This window comes from Mus caroli, unplaced genomic scaffold (genome assembly GCF_978045245.1).
Source record: "Mus caroli unplaced genomic scaffold, Mus_caroli_1 scaffold_19, whole genome shotgun sequence".
NCBI classification, from domain to species: Eukaryota; Metazoa; Chordata; class Mammalia; order Rodentia; family Muridae; genus Mus; species Mus caroli.
This window is the reverse complement of record NW_028227274.1, coordinates 78363521-78384522: the sequence shown is the minus strand read 5'-3', so window position 1 is coordinate 78384522 and position 21002 is coordinate 78363521. Positions and strand designations below refer to the sequence as shown.

Below are 21002 nucleotides of genomic sequence, written 5' to 3'. Positions count from 1 at the left end.
AACAAGAGGAAGCTGACGTAGATAAGGGGACTTGTGCTGGGTGGAATGAGGACCCTGCTTCCTTAGGAAGCATGCCACAGACATGCTCTGAGGAAGAGTGGAGGACTATTCACTGAAGGGAAGCGCCAGGCAATTGCTTTTTTTGTAGTTGTGTTTTGAGCTCAGCTGACTGGCCTCAGCCAGAAGCAGGAGTGAATCCTACCTGGATTACAGTGCTGTTTTATATGCTGAGTAAGATTAAGACTGGATCCTCTTATGGGTTATGTCACCCTAAATTAATATGTTGATGTTTTAAGCCCAGAATCTCAGACCATGACCTCATTTGGAGTGACTATCATACGTAATTGGTTAAGATGAGGCTGTACAGAGGTGAGGTGGCCCCAGGCAAGGTGACTGGTGTTTGTAAGTAGGGTATGTTTTGAGATTGACATACACATGATACACATGACTTGTAAGGAAAACGGCAAAGACTGGGATAACATGTGCCCAATCCAAGGTTCACCAAGGATGGCCAACAACCTCCAGAGCCAAGGGGCTGCTGCAGATGGCCCACAGCCTCAAATGGAATCCAGAACCCAGCCACCTCAAGCTCACACCTCGAGAAATGTCCAGCTACAATGTCTTTGCTCAAACCACCCAGTCTGGGGTAGTTTGCTTGACAGCTCTGGCAACCGCTCGAAGATACAAAACCCGACAGCCTCATGGGACAAACACTGGAATTTCACTCCGAGAGTAAAGACATTGACACGCAGTAAAGCACAGCAGATCCCCACTGCTCCCTTGCCATGTTTATTTGCTTCAGCTAGTTAAGGCTCTGTAACCCTCATCTCAAGGATCCTCCAGCTCTACAGCAATGTTGTGCTGCAGGGTCTTTCCAGAGGCTATGAGAGCAGAGGATTTCTATGTAGAAGAGGCTCTCAGTGTCCTTTGCACAGCCTGAGGGCAGGGCTCAGTATCTGTACTTGGTAGAATAGTCCTTGGGAGACACCACCAGACCCCGGCCTTTGCGGGCGCCACGGTACACGGTCTCTATGATGTCAACCATTTCTTGCTTGTCTTCCATGGCCCAGTTGATCTTGTTGTTGTTGCCAGTGCCCAAATCAATCATGATATGTTTGTTTCTGAAAGAGAAAAGAGAAGCAATGCTCACAGAGAGAGCCCCCACCATGCCTGTTCTCTCTCTGTTCTAAGCACCTGGAATGTCATTTAAGGGCACTGCCATCCAAAGAGATCACAGTTCAAAACAAAATAAAGCCGGGCAGTGTGGCACACACCTTTAATCCCAGCACTTGGGAGGCAGAGACAGACAGATTTCTGAGTTTGAGGGCAGCCTGGTCTACAGAGTGAGTTCCAGGACAGCCAGGGCTACACAGAGAAACCCTGTCTCAAAAAAACCAAAACCAAAACCAAACCAAACAAACAAACAAAAACAAAATAAAGACAAACACTAAATATCATTTTCTAGAAATGAAACACAGCAGCCACATACTCTTCTTGCATTCTTCTGTATTTTCTTTGCATTTGTGTGTGTGTGAGTGTGTGTGTGTGTGTGTGTGTGTGTGTGTGAGAGAGAGAGAGAGAGAGAGAAGGTCCCATTGCCTCTGCCTCCTGAGTGTTGGACTGAGAGCATGCACCACTGCGCCCTGCAACTGTGCATTTATGTCTAGGACTGTGAAGACCAAGGACAGCTGTATCGTTTGGAAAGACATGCAGTTTTCCTGAGGTGCTCTCATCTTCCTGAACGAGCAATGGGCAACCTCTCACGCTTTGCTCACACAGACTTGGTACAGCTTTACCAAAGGCTTTGTAACCGTGAGTTGAGAACGATGACTCTGCCCATGCTGTCACGCTGTGACTGAGAAGCAAACAAGCCTCGTCACTTGTCCTTCAGAGGATAGGCCTTTTCCCCACTTAGGAACCTGCATTGGCACTTTCTGAATAAAGATGCTAACCCCTGCTGCACTTGCATGAATTTTTCCAGGTTTCTAAAGATCTGCTTGTTATCAGTCTAACTTTTCACTCCTACAGACCACACATTGGCTTCCACGATGGTCCATGAGCATGCTTCATGGGTTTTGAACACAGTGAGACGGTCAGTTTGACACGACTTCTGTGTCAAACACTCGCTCCCAGGGTAGCATTCCATGTCCTCAGCTCAGGAATGGGGTGGACACCCACATCTCCTCCCACCCACACACATACACAGCAGCCCTGCTGGCCTCCATGGCTTACTCTCTGTGAGCACACTGGGCATAACTAGTCCTTTATATACCTGGGAGCCCTGTGCGATTCAGACAGGCTTCAGTCAGTTGTATCTCTGCAAAGGTTTTTGTAAAGAGGAGCCTGGCTTCTCTTACTCTGTCCCAGTCCTAAGAGTAAAACCTTGTAGGTGCTCAGTGCACACAATGGTCCTAATTAGATAGTATCCTAATGACCTCAAAGACACCAGCTATGTCCCCTATCCACATACCAACATTGCTCCCTGAAACTCCTTCCACGCCCATCACTGTAAAGATGGCCCCTCTGTCGCACGTAAAGTGAGGCCTTGTTTCTCACAAAGAGGAGAGGGAACTTGGGTTGCGCACTGGGAGCTACTGTGTCCTGAGCTGCATGGGCAGCAGAACTTGTTAGTAATGAGCCTGTTTATTAGCACGCAAGATTTCCAAATAACAAAGTGCTGCCTGCTTTCTCACTGTCAGTAAAAGGAGCAGCGGTGATAAATTCCCAGCTTCTCCAGATAATGAGATGCCTTGAAAGATCACAGGCCAGAGCACTCAGACAGAGGAGATAAGGTGGGTGTGTCTCCCAAGGGTGAGAGGCCCTCCCAACCTCTAGGAGGCTTCTGGACTGGGAACATCGGCTCATGGCTCATCAGGACTTACCCAGAGGCAGATAGCTCCGGTTTAACTCATACCCTCAAACTGTGAAGGACAGAGTGGACTGTGGAGAAGAGAATGGCCCCCACTGTGGCTCAAAGAGGCAGGTCCACCTGTCCAGCTACAAACATCAGTCATGAAGGGAACTTGGTTAGATCCCTTCCCGGAGGGAGCAGGCAGCTAGGAGGGTAACAGCAAGCCTTATTAAAGCGTGTCTGGCCCTGGAGGTGCGTGCGCAGATATAAGGGTGCTGCATGTGGAGAGGGAGGGAAAGAGGCTCTGTGTTTCTGTCCAATCCCTCTGAGCTAGAATTGCTGGAGGCGTCATCACTTATATCTTCAGCCTCACAGGTAACGACTTCACAGGGAAGGGGTCACTCTGTAGACGTCCGACCATGCTGACAGGATGTCCTGGACAATGAGGACTACGAACTGCTGGTTCCAGGAGTGGAATCTCAAGGGTCCTTGGAAACCTTGGAGAGGGTCCTGGTTTGCTTAAGGTTAGGATAATCTCAAGGAGTAATAGACAAAATCCTAAAACACCTCCCCGTGGCCCTGTGACTACTGCTGTGACACTCACTGCACAGGACATTTCAGACATGAGTCAATTTCCTCAGCAGTAAGAGGAGATTATCCTGGATCACCCAGGCTCGCACTAACCAAGCCCTCCCTCAAGTCAGAGGATTGTGTACAAAGCGCTCACTGTGACAGACAACGGATGCTGCCTTTCTCAGACAGAGGAGTCCTGACGAGCAGAGTAGCTCCCACCATCAGCAGCAAGAAGAAAAGCCTCCGACACCTGAACAGGACTCCAGTCAATTACTCAGCCTACAAGTCACGCCTGAGAGACTTCTTACCTTAGCCCAGAGCTGTGAGTTCACAAATGAGAGCCCACTTACACCGTTAAGTCTGTGCATGAGATTAAACTCACAACCCTGCTTGTCAACTTGGACACTACCTTTGGAGTTCTAGGACTATCTACCAACTTCTTCAGTAATTACAGGAGACCATTTTGATGAGCAGAGCCAGGAGGTATCTTTTTCAGATCTCCATCGAAGATGGAGCGGATGAAGCAGCCTTGACATGTACCCAGCAAAGCAGCTGAATCCAGGTCGTCTTCTTGGAGGATTTCAAAGGACACCGCATAAAGTCAGTGCTAATATCTAGCAAGTGAAGCTATATATAAAAGGTTTGTTCATCAGCAGATTTTATTTGAAGGCATCTTAAATGCCAGAAAGAATGACTTCCGTTTAATTATACTTCACACCAGTTTCTGGACAGAGTGTCAAAAGAGTTACCTGTTGCTGAGTGAACGTTACGCTGGAATTAGTGCTTTATACCTATTTAAGATTCACACTGTGCACACTGACTGCCTCGTGGTAAACTGCACAACTGACTTCTCCCTGAACCAGGGGACCTGTCCCATTGAACTTCCAAACCAACAGGACTGCACGTAAGCAGCAGCGTTCAGACAACATACCTGAAGAAGAACATGACAGTGCAGGGGTCGTACAGCTCGTACATCTTGTTGAAGTCAGGCACTTCTGTGATATCCACAAGATAAATAACTGCAAAATTTTTAACCTGGAAAGAGATTTTTAAAGACTGAAATAAGAGATCAAACTGGCTTTCATTTTATAAAAGCAAATTAAAGCAAAACCAAGACCATCTAACTGGGCATTTTTTTTCAAACCAGTTACTGAATATTTCTTCCCCAGAGCTGACGAAGGAAAACCACATGGTCCTGCCAGGTTCTGACCAATGCCACTTACAGCTCCCTCTGACATTTCCACGGCACTCAAGAACTAAACTTGTCTCAGGCACCAAGTTAATCAAGTCCTGCAGGAAATGCCCACAGCCCTCTCACCTATCAATGAGCCATTTTTGAGTTTCGGTAAGTCTGTGCTTTGACAATTACTCATTCCATACATTATAAGCTAGCTTATCCCAGTCCACCATCTCTTCTCCAATTGCTTTTGTTTTAATGCTTGCAAACACCAGTAGTTATTATTCCACATGCTAAATTTTCTACAGTTTATTACAATTTCTATAATTTCCAAGGCCAAATGTATAATATTAGAAATTTTTTTAAAAAAGACTAAAAGCACCAGGCAGTGGTAGCGCACGCTTTTAATCCCAGCACTTGGGAGCCAAAGGCAGGCGGATTTCTGAGTTCAAGGCCAGCCTGGTCTACAGAGTGAGTTGCAGGACAGCCAGGGCTACACAGAGAAACCCTGTCTCAAAACAAAAACAAAAACAAAACAGATTAAAAGCACCCTAAATCCCATTGCTGTTAATATTTTTGCTAATTTCTCCCCTACCTTTTCCTAGATATATTCTAAAACTATAACACTTTAACAAAAAATGGCCATACAGTGTTCCACTTCCATGACAGGCATTCCTGTCCACCAAAGGCTGCCCTTGGCTGCCTGTTACTCATCAGATGACTAGGCTGTGTCAGATGGCTAGGCTGTGTTGGAGTAATCTTTGCTTATTTCCTAAGAGCATCAATAATTCTATTCTGCATAATGACTTTAAATTTATGTATATAGTTCTTAAGGATAAACCTTAAAACAACCTTAGACACAGAGTGTGATGTGTTATGGCAAGATGGCTAAGCGGGTAAGAGCACTGACTGCTCTTCCGAAGGTCCTGAGTTCAAATCCCAGCAACCACATGGTGGCTCACAACCACCTATAATGAGATCTGATGCCCTTTTCTGGTGTGTCTGAAGACAGCTACAGTGTACTTAGATATAATAATAAATAAATCTCTGGACCGGAGGGAGTGGGGCTGACTAGAGCGAGCAGAGGTCCTAAAAATTCAATTCCCAACAACCACATGAAGGCTCACAACCATCTGTACAGTGTACTCATATACATAAAAATAAATAAATATTAAAAAAAAAAGAATGCTCTGTGCACTATATAAAGGCAGGACTTAGACAAGAGTCTTAATTCCTCACCCCCAAGTGACTCTAGGAGGGTCACTACAGATGAAGTTAGTCAGGGTCCACATGAGGTTAGGTCTAGGAGGTGGGTCCCAAATCCATGACTGCTCTCTATAGGGACAAGGCCACATGACAGCCACTGGGAAACATGGGGACCAGAGATGTGAATACAAGTTGGAGACACCAGCAACATCTCGGCAGCACCAGGAGCAACCAACTAACAAACCAACTGATCTATCTCTCACTTTCCATTCTTCCTTTAAGAAAGATTAAGCGGATTACCACGGGTATGTGTGCGGGTGCAGGGGCATGCCCAGCATGTGCAAGGATTGAGGGTAACTTTAGGAGACAGTTTTCTCCTTTCACCATGAGATGTTCCGAGGAGTGAACTCAGGTTATCAGGCTTATAAAAGTGGCAAATACTTTTAACATCTTGCTATATACTCACCCTCCTTATTCCTTGACATATTATCTTATTTTATATTCAAAAGAGCTTTACCAAGTTGCCCTTAGAGCAGAAAGTCACTAGCTGGCCCAAGGACAGACAAGAACATACCTCCAAGCCCGACTCCATGATCTTTCCTAAGTAGCTTTACTATCCGAGGTGTCAATACTGTTGACTTGGTATTTTCCTTAGCTGAAGACTAAAGATTGCACAACACTAAGGGCTCTTGCTATCAAGCCTGACAACTTCAGGATAAGGCTACAATCAACTATGGTGTCTGCGCACATGTATACACAGCTACACACACACACGGAGCCTTTTTGTTGGGGGTCTGTCTCAGATAAGATCTTATTATACACAGCCCAGGATGACCTCCCATCTGTGCTGTAGTCCAAGGGGATCTTGACGGTGTGACCCTTCAGCTTCTGAGCACAGGGATTACAGGTGTGGACGACCTGACCAAGCTATCACCCAGCTATTAATACCTCAGTGCTTTTCCCCTTTGCGGCACTGGATTGAACCCGGGGCCTCATGCGTCCTAGGTAAGCATACACTGACCTTGATCTCTGGCTTCTTGTATTTTGAAACAGGCTCTCACTACATTCCCCTGACTGGCCTTGAACTCATGTCACAGCCCAGTCATGCCCTGAACTTGTGATCCTCTTGCTCCAGCCCCCCAAGTTCTGAAATGGCAGGCACCCGCCATTATACCTATTTCCTTTATTTCTTAATGGCTAATATTTCTAAAACCTACCAGCTGGACTGGGCACAGAACTTAGTGAGAGGGTTTGCTACATGTGCAAAGTCCTAGGTTCAATCCCCAGTGTTTCCCCACCAGGCTACCTGCAAAAAACCAAACTCTCACCTTATCCATAGGCCAGTGGAGCGCTTGCCCTGGACTGGATTTCCAGAACCTCGAAAACAGACCCCACCCAGAAATCCAGTATAGTAACATAGTTCATGGTGAGTGACCTGGCGCCTGGGATCTGCTTCCAAAGGGAAAGCACAAAGGGAGCTGGAGAGGGCCACACCAACTGCGCAACAGGCACTGGCTGTGCTCCACTGCTGGTAAGCCTCCAAGTGTCCGTAAGGTGACAGGCTATACCTAACAAGGACTCCTCCTCTCTTCAGCTTTAGATCTTAACTGTGGTACATGGTACACTGTGCATGTCCATGCCCCACGGTCTAAATGTCTTGGCACATAAAGAATACGTGCCGTGCACATGTCACGGTGCATGAAGGATGTGTGTGCACTACCATCGTGGGGCGCAAGGGATGTGTGCTTTTGCTAGTCACTCTAGAAATCATTAACACCGCTCTCTTACCTCACGCACATCTTAGCTGCATCTCAGTTCACTGAACAGGTATTTCTGAAACTCTGCTTTCCCATCGTATCCACGCTGAAATTATTAGCGAGGCTACCAGGATCCAGCTTCCTTAGTAAACACATTCCATCCTGGTATTATTTAAAAATAAACGAGCTCACTCCAGAGGTTGAGGCCATGGGATCATGGGATTAGGAGTGGAAGCTGTGTTCCATTTTCTGTTCATTTGTCCAGGATCATTCTGTACACACCAACTGCACAACCATTTACACATGGGGCATCTAGCTCCCAGGGAGAACACCTCAATAAACCACCTGCTTGAAGACACAAATGTTTCTCCTGTCTTTAAGCTTAGTCTGGCCCAGCATCATTATTATAATTAGACAAAGACTCCATTATGTAAGTCCCTATGGCATGTCAAACACACACACCGTAGGGACTTAAACACTTCAGGGCAGATTGGCTGAAAGTGTCAAAGTGTCTACACCACGTACAAGGGACTTCTTGATCATGAATTCTAACCCTTTCAACAGCATGAGACCTTGTCTGTGTTTTACATGCCAAGAATTTAGGGTTCAAAGCATCAGGAGGAAACTGCAGAACTGCCCCAGGTACCTCTGGATGAGAATTTCTGAGCTGAGCTACGAGGAAACTGTTCTGCCTGGGGAGGTAGAGGAAGAACTGTGAAGGGTGGGAGCCATTCAGTAAAGAGAGCTCCAACTGAGCAGGGCAGTGGTGGTGCACGCCTTAAATCCCAGCACTTGGGAGGCAGAGGCAGGCGGATTTCTGAGTTCGAGGCCAGCCTGATCTACACAGTGAGTTCCAGGACAGCCAGGACTGCACAGAGAAACCCTGTCTCAAAAACAAAAAAACAAAACAAACAAAAACAAAACAAAAAAGAGAGCTCCACTTATAAAGACAGACATAGCTGGGCGGTGGCATCAACTTTAATCCCAGCATGGGTGGAGGGTGAGAGGCAGGCCGATCTTTGAGTTTCGAGGCCAACCTAGTCTACAAAGTAAAGTTCCAGGGTAGGCTACGCAAAGAAACCCGGTCTCCACCACTGCCTGGTCTACAGAGTGAGTTCCAGGACAGCCAGGGCTACAGAGAAACCCTATCTCGAAAAAAACAAACAAAAAGAAACCTGGTCTCAAAACAAAACAAGAAAAAGACAGACACAAGACAGAAGTCAAATCCCATTTCTAGCTTCTGGATGAGAAAGCAGAACCAGGAATCTCTTCTTGGAGGGTCTACTTACAAGACCCTAGACACAGGCCAGTCTTAGGTATCTGAGAAAGACACCAGAAGATGGCTTTTAGGTACTGTTTGGAAAGAACTTGAGGCTGGGTTGTGGAAGTCCACCTCATGGCCACATTTGCTTCACCAAACAGTCCCAAGCACAGGTGCTGATGCTGGGACTTCAGTGTTAGCATAGAAGCCCTTTACAGGGGAAAGATGAGAGGGCTAGTAGTCACAGCACAACAGGAAACCTACCAGCAACAGAGCCAAGGCTTAGCATGTGTGAGGCCCACACTGGAATCTCGACCCCAAAACCCAATCGATAAGGAGGCGCCTGTGCTGAGGTCCCTGAAAACTGAGTCTGACAAGACTAAAACGCTGTGTGACTCCTGGGCAAGACAGGAGAAGCTGCTTCCGAAGCTCTGAGGAAGGGGATTAACCAAGGAAACGACCACGGAGAGGGTGAGGAAGTCCCTGGCAGACAAGACAGGGCAGTTAGGTGGGTAGTGAAGGATCGCATCCTGCAGCCTTCACTCTGTTCTGTGGATGAAGGGCTGTGTGGTGGACACCACGGACCTGCTGTTCTTCCTTAGAGGGCGCTGAGGGGAGGGGTGAAAGTGGAAACACCACAAACCAAAGACCCAGGTTCCTGGCAAGAGTTTTGCTAAGCTCTTAACTTGGAGTCCCAGCAGGCCCAGGGCTTACTGTGTAGATCAGACTAGCTTGGAACTTTAGATCGAGAGCTGGGATCAAAGGGGTGCCTCACCACTGGCTTAATCTATCCATTTTTAATGGCTTGCCAACATCTTAAGTGTCATAAAGTAGAAATACTCATTTCATATGCAATACAGCAAAGTTAAAATTAAAATAAATTATTAATAGTGGAAAGACGAACCTGCCTTCTACAGATTTAACTACCAATCCAATAAAGGTCAAAATGGGGATTATTGTGATTATTTACAGCCAACTCGACTCCCCAGTCCCCTATAGACAGAAACTGGGAAGAGCAATGTCCTCTCAAAAATGAAAACCTCGGTAGTTTTAGAACTCTTCAGGAAAACCCAACACCCCACCAGGTAGAATGTTTCCTCCGCAGAGGCGCCCTGGAGACTTAAACCCAAAGCACCAGGTAAGGACTGACCAATGAACTCCCACAACAAACATGGACTCCTTTTTATATTTTTATTTTTTCAGGTTAGAGAATGCAATTTAATTTCTGCGTGTTCTTTCCTTAGAGCTACAAATTCTGCTTTAGTCTAACACCTATCACCTTCTCCCACAGGAAAGGGACCATTCTTCTTCAAAAAGAGGGAGGGCCAGGCAGGGCAGGGCAGGGCAGTTTCCACAGAAAGCAAGGGCAGGTACTTGATGATTCTACTCCAAGAAAAAAAAAAAAAACCCAGATAAATAATGCAAAGGCCGGAAGCTGGGGATCTTGAGCTGTCCCCACTTCCTGTTTGGCATTCCAAGCGGAAACCTGCAGGATACACAGTCACAACAGTACTGAGCAGAATCAAGAAAGGGGCTGCACGGCAGTCCTGGGGCGGGCTTCCTTGACTCCCGCACAGCAGGTTCTGTGTCTAGCTGTGCCTCCATGATCACACGGGTTATGCAGAAGGTTGCTGCTAAAGCTTTGAAAGGAGAGCCATTCAGGTCCCATTTAGGGACCACAGAGCAAGGTTCCCAAGAACAATGTGGCTAAAACACAAGGACCTGCAGTGCTCAGGCAGGCAGGCTCTAGGAGGCAGACCCCAAGGTCTGCAAGCTGTCTTGGACATCAGTGCTGTCTTTGCCGTCACTACCACTGTCACCTCCGGCCAGGTTCTCCTGCTGACTGGCCTCTTCAGAACCAGGAAGTGTGCTACCCTGATTCTCCTTGGAGCCCAGAACCACATATCTGCCTTTCTTCAGCACCAGCTGCCGTCTCAGCTCATCGGCCATCTGCGAGAGATCTCGCTTCATAGCATATGCGTCTTCCCCATCTGCATAGTACTTGGGCTCCACCTCGCTAACCTGGAAGTTCAGGGTGTTGGAATACAGGTGCAGAGCCGCCCGGTTGCTCTTCCTGACATGCAGGGATACATACTTAGCGCTGAAGTTCTCAATCATGGCCCTGGAAGCCTGGTCCATGAGCTTCTGGGCCAGGCCGAGGCGCCGGTGGGAGCGTTTCACAGCCAGCGAGGTGATGTGTCCGTGAGGGACATCATCAGGATCCTCCTCCATCTTGGCCAGGACATAGCCCACGATCTTGCCATCCTCGTCCTCGGCGATGTAGGAGAGCTGGGGCCAGGAGAGGCCGTGGTAGAAGTAGTACTTCATCTGGTAGTTCTCGGGCAGGCACAGCAGGTTGCAGTGCTGCATGTTCATCAGGTCATCTGGCCGAGCCCGGCGGATGTTCATATTGGCGGCAGACAGGCCTGTCAGACTCCGCACAATCACAGAGGATGCCTCAGAGCACAAGCGACACCAGCACCGTTTGCCTCGAGGAATTGACACAAAGGTGTATTTCAAAACTCAAGAAACACAGCACTGTCATCACAAATGTATCTCTGGAGAGTACGGATTATCAGATATAGTCCTGGTTAAACAGCCTCAATTTAACTACACAACCTTAATTCTGTACTCATGCTCCGAGATGCTCTTATCCAACCAGACCTCACAGTCTCTGCAAAGCCTGCACTCCTCTAGCGAAGATGGGATACACGCAGTGCAGGAGTTAGAGAAGGGGCCAGTGCAGCAGGGACCTCCCTGGCCCCTGCTAACCTCTGAGTCTTTTTCGGTTCTATCTGCACCAGTGTGTGTGCAACATATCTCAAAGAGGGGCTGCCTGGGCTCTGGCTCATGCTCCCATGTGGGTAAGATATGGACCAGTAGCACAGTCTCCCGTTACTGGCCAGCCATTTACCAGTTCACTACAATTTCCACCTGATTTATATAAAACTGAGATGAAAGTGGATGTCCACTACTTTTTTCTTCCAATAACCATTTTGAAAATCTAAAATGAAAAGGAAAAACACTGCTTTGCACCTGCCCAGTGGATTTACTTCCTGTGGCTATGGAACTTTAGAAAGCATGGGCAACAGTAATCCTTAGTCTCGTGCAGGACCGGCTCCCTAGTATTCTTTAAAAGCCCTATGGACATTATTTGTCTTGTATAGTTTTCTAAAATTTTGTCATGCATTTGTATGCGTAACGTGTATATATATGTAGAACATAACGTGCCATCACACATGTGAGGCGGTCAGAGAATAAACGAGGGAATTGGTTCTTTCCTTGACTCTGATGTGGATTCTGTGGCAATGCCTCCATCTGCTGAGCTGTCTCATCAGCCACAATGATTCTTTCAGAACATACCATCACATTTCATCCCTGAAGATATTAAATGCCATTTGTATGGGCCTTTTAGTATATTAAAAACACTCACCATTTTTGCATGTCACAGTATTAAGGGGATACTGATATCTAGAAGCACTTTTGTGACAAAGTACATTCCTACCCCATGGGAAAAGAGAAGGCTCATGAAATAATCTTTCTTCAAAACTGCCTGAAGTCATTTTACAGAGGACCTACTCAGTAAGCGCTAGATCTAAGTCTGCGTGCTCCCTACCACTGTTCTTCCTCAAGTACTGAACTCAGTAACTCCAGCATCACGGGAGGTGCACACTGCAAGTAGTAGCAGCAGCAGCATGCTGGCTAAAGCAACTTTAGGGCACTCAAGTCCAGCCTGCACACACGCAACTTTTACTCACTTTAAAACAGCTGGGACATCCAAACAGGACTCATACAAGATGAGGAAGATCTCCCACTAGCTTCCATTTCTGCGGAGGGAGATTTTTAAATAGTTATACTGTTCTTTACATACTAAAATCTTAAATTTCAAAAATTTATGTTGAAAATTCCCTGGAGTTCCCAAACTTACGAATGTGTATTTTGCCATTATACTAAGGAAGTAGAACAATAGTGATTTTAATGTAGTTCAAACTTACATTTTTAATAACTATACTAAAACATAGTATTAAAAGTTTATTAAGGGTATGGAAAAGATTGCTCAGTGGTTAAAGAGCTTGCAGGACCCAAGTTCAGACCCCCAGACACCCACATAAATATCAAGAAGACATGATGGCCTACCTTAACTCTAGTCCTAAAAGATGTAAGACAGAGGATCCCTAGAGCAAGCTGGCTAGCAAGATGAGCCTCACTGGCAAGCTCTAGTGTTAAGGAAAGACCTTGCCTCAGTGAATACCGAGGTGAAGAGTGACTGAGGAGGACGGGCACAGGGCACCTGGCTAGCATGGTAGTACCACAGAGTTATTAAGAGGGGCAAAAGGGGAGCTCATTAAGAATGCAATCACATTTTTTGGACAAAAGAAAAAGCAACTTAAAAGACTAAAGGAAATATTTTCGAAGGAGACCAATGAACCCAACACCAAATACAGCGCATGTCTGATGAGTGGGATGGCAGGCCTTGTCTGCACCTGAGGCAGCACTGAGACAACAAGAGAACAAGCACGGGAAACACTTAAGTTCTGTTTAGCTGGGGAGAGCAAAGAGCCTCAGACACAGCCATCCTGACAGGAAAGCCCACCTGATGCTGGTCAAACCACCTTCAGGTCAGAATCATTAAAGGACAGCTGTCCTCAACTAAAGCAGACTCAGCCGTGGACCTGCTTGTAGCGGTGCTTCAGTGAATCTCTGCGTTTGCCTTCTGAGGGACCCAATCACCTCATTCGTACCTCTAGCCTGACTGACAGGACAGCCTGCAACGCCTGCACGAGAGAGACTCCCAGAGGACCAGGGCAGGGCTGGTTGAGAAGCTGCTGCTCAGAAGCTAATCTGCACTGAATCCCCTGGAGGCCTCAGCCCAGACCAACCGTGTTCCAGGGACTCACTTCGGAAGCACTCGCAGAGACACCTGTGACAACTGGACGTCAGAACTGCCCTCCATGGCCTCTCCCAAACACGGAAGCAGAAAGCAACCAACCAGCCAACAGAAAGCCAAATGATGCTGCTTTTTCCTTCACATACACACATCCCCGTGTCTTACTCCAGGGAATGTCTTTGCTATGGTGACCGTGGTTCAGTGGCCTCACTTATAGCTCAAGTCAATAAAGTGACAATCCTGTGGCAGACGTCATTTGAAAGCCAAGAACTACTTTAAGCCAGCAGGTGTTAGCATCATCGGTGAGAAGGAAAGTAGTTCCAGAATTTCTATCAGCGTTAACTCTTCTTTAACTTTCAGGCTAGGCATGGTGGCAAACGCCTTTAAAGCTAGCACTGGAAGGTGGAGGCAGAGGCAGATAGACTTGTCTGCGAGGTCTAAAGACATGTAGACACATGTCTACACAAGTTCCAGGGCTATGTAGGGAGGTCCTGCCTCAAATAAATAAGAAAGTAAATAAAAGAATATTCAAATTACTCATCATTAAATATTACTGTCTTTGTCCTATTGTTGCAATCATAAAAAAGTAAGTCATCCTAAAACCGCGAGGAGGAATTCGCAGAAAAATGAACCACTGGTGGCATAACAGTGCCTGACAATTACACTTCTATTGTCGGGAAATAAGTACTGCCACCCAGCTCATAAATATGGAAAACTAGAATACCAGTTCTACCCAAAGTCAACTTTCAGTATTTGAGTAACTGCAAGCTACAAATCAAGTAACTTACAAAGTGCTTGGAGGCTCATCCCAGGACTTTGGGAGGAGGCAGGGAGAAGGAAAGAATGTGCAAGATCCCTCTGGGCTACACAGTGAATCCGGTTTTCCTCTCTCCCAGAGGCGGGGAGGGGGTGGGGGCTAAAAAGTTCATCATGGTATTAACCTAAAAGTTCTGCTTCATAGATACAATAAATCCATAAAATATCGAGAAAAGGCCAATAATATTAAACTAAACCACCTAAGTAAGCTCCAACAACGCCCAACAAAGCTTGGGAAGTCACTCTGTTCACTACACATTCGGTACATCGTTTTTCTTTTTTGAGACGAGGTTTCTCTCTGTAGCCCTGGCTGTCCTGGAACTCAGAAATCCGATTGCCTCTGCCTCCCAAGTGGTGGGACTACAGGCGTGCGCCACCACTGCCCGGCGATAGATACATTGTTTTTGAGACTGAGTTTTATATAGTCCTGACTGGACTAGAACTCAAAAAGATCAGTGCCTCAGCTTCTGGAGTGCTAGGATTAAATGCATATGCCACCACACCTGGCCCTAGTAAATTCTTTTAAAAACACCGTCTACAGTGGTGCCCGGTAATCCCAGAACTCTGAGACTGAGGCGGCGAGTTCAAGGTCCGTCTGACTATACATATACAAGACCTATCTCGGGACAATCCCTTTCCGTAATCACAAAACAAAAACAAAAACAAAAACAAAAACAAAGTCTATCATCACTTATTTTAGGAGGAAGATAATAAATTTCTTCAAATTTCAAGAAACTCTAACCATTTCTAGCACAAACCTTGCCGGTACATGAACCCCGTCTCTCTGTGGGTCTCTGCATGGAACACAGGACTCCGGCTTGAAATCTGGCGTCCAAACCGCCCTGCGGGGCCCAGCAGGGCGAACACTGCACATGCGTTACCTTTTCGGCGATGCTGTACAGAACCTCGTCCATCTTCATGCAAGTGGGGTCCCAGTCGTGTCCGAAACGAATGACGACCACGCGGTCCTCCTCCGAAAGGATGGCCTGGTCTACCTGCCAGCCATTGTGCAGATGCGGAAGCATGTACGACATCTTGAGCGCGCCTGCGCGGCCGGACGCCGCGAGCTACCTGTGGGTAGAAAGAGCAGAGGGTCGCGACCCCATCCGGACCCCAAGAACCTGGCCTGCACCCCAGACTCTGCCTAGGGCCCCACTGCAAACCTGCAGGCCACCGCACCCCAAACCTCCACTGCTCGCCCCGGGCCTGAAGCCCATACAGGGCATCGGCTCGCACGGGAACCACACCCCCGAATCGCCACCTCCGCAGAGAACACACCCCGGCAGCCCCTGCCCCACGGGGCCACACCAGACGACCTCTAACCTCGTGTGAGCCCACGCGGCCCGACCACCGCGTCCTCCACCCAGCACCAGCTCCTCCCGCGCCGTCACGCGCTGACGCTTTTCGGCGCTGCTGCGCAGGCGCACGCTGGCGTCACGCGCATGCGCGGGGACGTCGCCGTCGGCCTCTGGGTTTCCCCCCTCCCCCACCGGTCGCCGCCCAGCGAGCTGGGCCTGCGCAGAGCGAGCCGTCGGTGAGCGCATCGTGCTCGCCTGCTTGGCGACTCAGTGCCTCTGCTATGGGGGATACCCGAGTCTAATCTCGGGCTCAGCCTCGTTAGCAAGTGCTCCAAAGCACGGTCGAGACCCAAGCGTCCCCACCTCGTAACGCATCTAGTGTTGTGGGGTAGTTTGTCTCTATTTTTATTATTTTTTTCTTTCCTTTTCTTTCTTTTTTTTTTTTTTTTCGAGACAGTGTTTCTCTGTGTAGCCCTGGCTGACCTGGAACTCACTCTGTAGACCAGGCTAGCCTCGAACTCAGAAATCCACCTGCCTCTGCCTCCCAAGTGCTGGGATTAAAGGCGCGCGCCACCACGCCCAGCTTATTATTTTTTTAATTGTGCTGAGAAATATGGCAAGTCTTTGGCCAAACTTCAGCCATGCTCCTGATCTTTTCCATAGGCCTATCTATGCATTCTTCTATAAAATATCTTTCTGCATCATCAGACACTCTTGGATATAATCAAGTTTTTGGACCTGTACCTTACCCCAGAGGTCAGAGCTCCTTGGCTTCAGCCATTATCCTCTTAATTTCTCTTTCACAGATCCATCCCTCTTCACCCATAATGTTCCACAATTGGTAATTGAACACATTTTCCTCCCTACAAGACCACGTTGCAGTGTTCCTGAACCATCTTCTTAAGCTATTAAAAGTAGGAATGATTTTCTTTACCATATCTGTGTGTGTGTGTATGTGTATACATGCACGCGCGCACGCGTGTTTAAGTTTGCCACTTTAACCATTTACTGGCATTAAGTACAAGTCACCACTATCCCTCTCCTGATAAAAATTACAAATTAAAAAGCAACGGTTGAGGAGATGACTCCAAAATAAAAAGCATTTGTGGCTTTTCATGAAAACCCAGGTTCTGGAGCTAGAGAGTTGCCTCAGCAGTTCCAGAGGACCCAGGGTTCAACTCCCAGCTATTGCATGGTGGCTGGCTGTAATTCCAAGATCTGACACCCTTACACAGATATGCATGCAGGCAAAACACTAAGCCACACAAAATAAAACAAGACCCAGACTCGATTTCCAGCACCCATATGTCAGTGGGCAAACGTCCATGACTCCAGTTCCAGGGGACTCAGCACACTCTGGCCTTTTCAGGCACAAGGCACAAAACAGTGCACTTACACATATGTGCAGGCAAAACATTCATACTCATACATCTTTTTTCTTCAACTTCATCCTTGGATCATACATAGTATGTTTGAGGCCAGTCAGAAATATATAAATAAGATCCTGTCTCAAAAATAAATAAAAATAATTTTAGGGGCTGGAGAGATGGCTCAGCGGTTAAGAGCACTGACTGCTCTTCTAGAGGTCCTGAGTTCAATTCCTAGCAACCACATGGTGGTTCACAACCATCTGTAATGGGACCTGATGCCCTCTTCTGGAGTGTCTGAAGACAACTACGGTGTACTCACATATAATAAATAAATAAATCTTTGGGCTGGAGTGAACAGGGCCAGATCAAGCAGGAACAGAGAGAGAAGAAAAGGGGTCTGAAGACAGCTACAGTGTATTTACATATAATAAATAAATGAATCTTTAAAAAATTAAAATACTTTAATACAAATATTTATTAACATATACTGTAGATGTCCTCTAAATATCATAAGGGAGGTCAGACAACTGGAACTGAGACTACAATCAAATTCTAGGGAAAAGGTCCCTCTGAGAAGGAAAAGTAATTGCTTTCCATTTCCTTATCCCTGAAGCTTATGGTAATCACTAAGCTATGTTTTGTTTGTAGATTGACCTAGTTTAGACATTTCAATAAATGGAATTATATGTAGTCCTTCCTCGCTGGTTTATCAAGTCTAGATTGCATCATGCTCTAAAGTTCCACACATCAGTATTTCCTCTTATTTTATTTTATTTTATTTTTTTGGTTTTTTCGAGACAGGGTTTCTCTGTGTAGCCCTGGCTGTCCTGGCACTCACTTTGTAGACCAAGCTGGCCTCGAACTCAGAAATCCGCCTGCCTCTGCCTCCCGAGTGCTGGGACTAAAGGCGTGCGCCACCACGCCCGGCTTCCTCTTATTTTAATATTCAGTTACACAGATACACCGTTCTGTATTATTTCTCCACTAGCTCGTTGGCATTTAGGTTCCTCCCCCTTTTATTAAAAATAGATCCTTTTCTCACATTCTATATCCTGATTACAGTTTCCTCTCCCTTTATTCGTCCCAGCCCCCCCATCCCTCCCATCAGGAGCTTTGCCCCTTCTTTCTATCTCTCATTAGGAAAGAACTGGCTTCTAAGAGATAACATGTAACCAAATAAGACATAAAGTGAAACAAAAACAGTCACATCAAAGCTGGACATGAAAAAAAAAATAGCAGAAGGAAAGCTCCCAAGAGAAGGCACAAGGATCAGAGAATCACTTGTTCACACACTCAGGAGTCCCATAAAAACACTAACCTGGAAGCCACAATAATGCACACACACACACACACACGCCCAGAGGACCTGGTGTAGATCCAGACCCATGCAGGCGCTGTGCGTGCCGCCTCAGTCTCTGTGAGTGTATATGATCCTTGCTCATGTTGATTTAGAGAATTTTGTTTTCTTGGTGTCCCCTTCCCCTCTGTATATGGTCATGCCTAGCTTCTTCCTCAAGTCTGTCTCGCTTTCTTGGAGGCCTGGCACCTCTGTGGAACAATGCCTAAGTCTGATCCCTGGCCCAGCATTGTTAGTAAGTGCTTCAAAGGACAGCCAAGACCCAACTGTTTCCAACTCGTTACACACCTCATATTGTGTGAGGTAGTGGTTTGCCTTTAAACTACTTCATCTTGTGTGAAACAGTGATTAAGGCCGTGGTTTGCGCCAGATGATGCCATTTTCGATGCAAAGAAAGAAAGGCAGAGTGGACTTTGAGTCTTATTTGTGTTCAAAGATACCAAAAACTACCTGGCACCAACTATAAAGCAAAGGCTAAGAAATAATGTTTCTATAACTAAAAAAAGAGATCAGATGCAAAGCTTTTAAAGTAAATGGGTAGCATATGGGCACAGCGGCATATTAAAACAGTCTCAGGAAAACCAGGCCCAAGAACGAGTGTGCAACACCCCTGCCTTGAGCCCCATAACAAAGAGGACATCTGCAACCGTGACAGCAATGGCTCCAGCCCCGCCTGCCAGCCTGTTACTGGGAGACCCATTCATCAAGGTGTCCAAAGGTAATCAAAACGACTGCCTGTGGCGCTTTCAGGGCAGCATGAGTGTCGTTGCTTGATGGGGCCCGCTCCAACTGTGAACCTCCCACCTTTTGCTCATCTGTCTGGACACCAGCTTTGCAATTTGCCACTATTATTCTGCGTCTTGCCTTCCACAGTCCAATGTCTCTGGAGCTCAGCTCTAATCTTAAGATCAGCTCTAACTTTCAGACTGGAGACCCTGCAGCTTGGCTCTGAAATTCCAGCAGATCTACAGCTGGGTTTCTTATATTTTCTAAACACCTGCAGTGACTCTCCCTATCTGCATTAGCTATCTGCTTCTGTCTCCAGTAAGGCCTGGTTGAACTCTGGAACCTCTTTAAAACTTTTGTAGCCTTCACTAACCTGTGTAATGATTTACACAGGTCCCCTGTGAGGGCTAAAGACTCTAACTATGGAGCCAGGCATGCCTGAAGACCTTTTGCTCTGGGATGCCTGGGAGCGCCTAGCGAACTTCATGTGTGAGAAGAATAAGACAATGGGCTGTGAGGTATCAGCAGCTGCCCTTGCCTCTGGAAAACCCACTTATTGCGGTGGGGAAGAGATGGAATGGTCTTTGCTTGTTTTGAGACAGGGTTTCTCTGTGTAGCCCTGGCTGTCCTGGAACTCGCACCATAGACAAGGCTGGCCTCGAACTCAGAGATCTACCTATGCCTACCTCCCACGTGCTGGGGTTAAAGACGTGCACCATCACCGACCAGCAAAATGGTCGTTTTATTATTACATATTGTGGAAGAAGAAAAAAAAGAAAACCAGAGGAAAGTAAAATAGTTTTCCTACCCAGTTGTCGATGCCACGTATGTTTGTAAAGCACACCTTTCTGATGTCTGTCTTTAAAACCCCACCTTAACCCCACTTTCTGCACATCGTGCTGTGTGGCTCTAAGGCTGCTTGCTGTCCTTCTGCTAACAGTAAGAATAAATTCATTTAACCAAAATTTGGATTGAGACTGTCTTTGGTCTTTCCCAGTGGATTCAAATGCCACAAACAGGACAAAGCTTGTTACTCTGTTCCCAGGCTTGTACCAGGGTAATCAATCAATCAATCTCTCCCCCCGCCTCTTAAATATTTATTTATTTATTTATTTATTTATTTATTTATTTATTTAATGTATGTGAGTACACTGTTGCTGACTTCAGACACACCAGAAGAGGGCATCTGATCCCCTTACAGATGGTTGTGAGCCACCATGTGGTTGCTGGGAAGTGAACTCAGGACCTCTGGAAGAGCAGTCAGTGTTCTTAACTGCTGAGCCATCTCTCCAGCCCTCCATGGTTATTTTTCAATGCGCTGCCATGCAGCGGGCCCTTTGGCTGATATGGGAAAAAATTCAGTCTTATTCTGAATTGCTAACACCCACTGAATAAGGTAGAAAAGATGATTAGATTCGGGTTCATTGCGAGTGTGTGTGTGTGTGTGTGTGTGTGTGTGTTTCACTTAAAGAATGCTTGTACTGACTACTGTCCAGCATGACTTCCCTTGCTACCTGGAGCAGAATGACCTGGAGGAATAGCTGAAAGAATAGGTCATTGTCCTTAGCAACCTACTGCAAAAGCTCAACCCGCAGACAGCAGCTTTAAATGAAAACTGCTTTGCTTAGTTTTTAGTTTGAATGTGGGTGAACACTCTGGGCTAGAGCTACTGATTTCCGGTGGACTGTGTCATCTTCCATCTTGTTAAAATCTGACATGTAT

At 46.7% G+C, this 21002-nt stretch overlaps 2 protein-coding genes across 6 annotated transcripts; both read right to left on the bottom strand.

The window, feature by feature from the left end:
* Window positions 1-702: 702 nt before the first annotated feature.
* Window positions 703-15590, bottom strand: Txnl4a (thioredoxin like 4A). Of its 5 annotated transcripts, XM_029472053.2 has the most exons (4): window positions 15411-15473; window positions 12584-12652; window positions 4356-4459; window positions 703-1121 (listed from the first exon to the last, which is right to left on the bottom strand). In XM_029472053.2, exons 3-4 carry the CDS (start codon window positions 4397-4399, stop codon window positions 950-952), a joined length of 216 nt encoding a protein of 71 aa, XP_029327913.1. In that variant the 5' UTR covers window positions 4400-4459; window positions 12584-12652; window positions 15411-15473; the 3' UTR covers window positions 703-949. The 5 variants fall into 5 exon arrangements, with proteins under 5 accessions (XP_029327913.1, XP_021006482.1, XP_021006483.1 ...); XM_021150823.3 differs by lacking the exon at window positions 12584-12652 and having other exon boundaries at window positions 15411-15563; XM_021150824.3 differs by lacking the exons at window positions 12584-12652; window positions 15411-15473 and adding an exon at window positions 7136-7246.
* On the bottom strand, window positions 10003-11234 carry LOC110284875 (N-alpha-acetyltransferase 11-like). Its single transcript, XM_085833760.1, has one exon. The coding sequence runs from the start codon at window positions 11232-11234 to the stop codon at window positions 10572-10574; it is 663 nt and encodes a 220-aa protein (XP_085689886.1). The 3' UTR covers window positions 10003-10571.
* Window positions 15591-21002: the final 5412 nt, after the last annotated feature.

Coding starts and splice junctions, on each gene's coding strand:
- LOC110284875 (XM_085833760.1), bottom strand. CDS start 11,234: ATGAACATCCGCCGGGCTCGGCCAGATGACCTGATGAACATGCAGCAC.
- Txnl4a (XM_021150823.3), bottom strand. CDS start 15,563: ATGTCGTACATGCTTCCGCATCTGCACAATGGCTGGCAGGTAGACCAG. Junction 4,460..15,410: donor TGTACAGCATCGCCGAAAAG/GTAACGCATGTG, acceptor ATCTCTTTCCAG/GTTAAAAATTTTGCAGTTAT. Junction 1,122..4,355: donor ACTGTCATGTTCTTCTTCAG/GTATGTTGTCTG, acceptor TTTCTCTTTCAG/AAACAAACATATCATGATTG.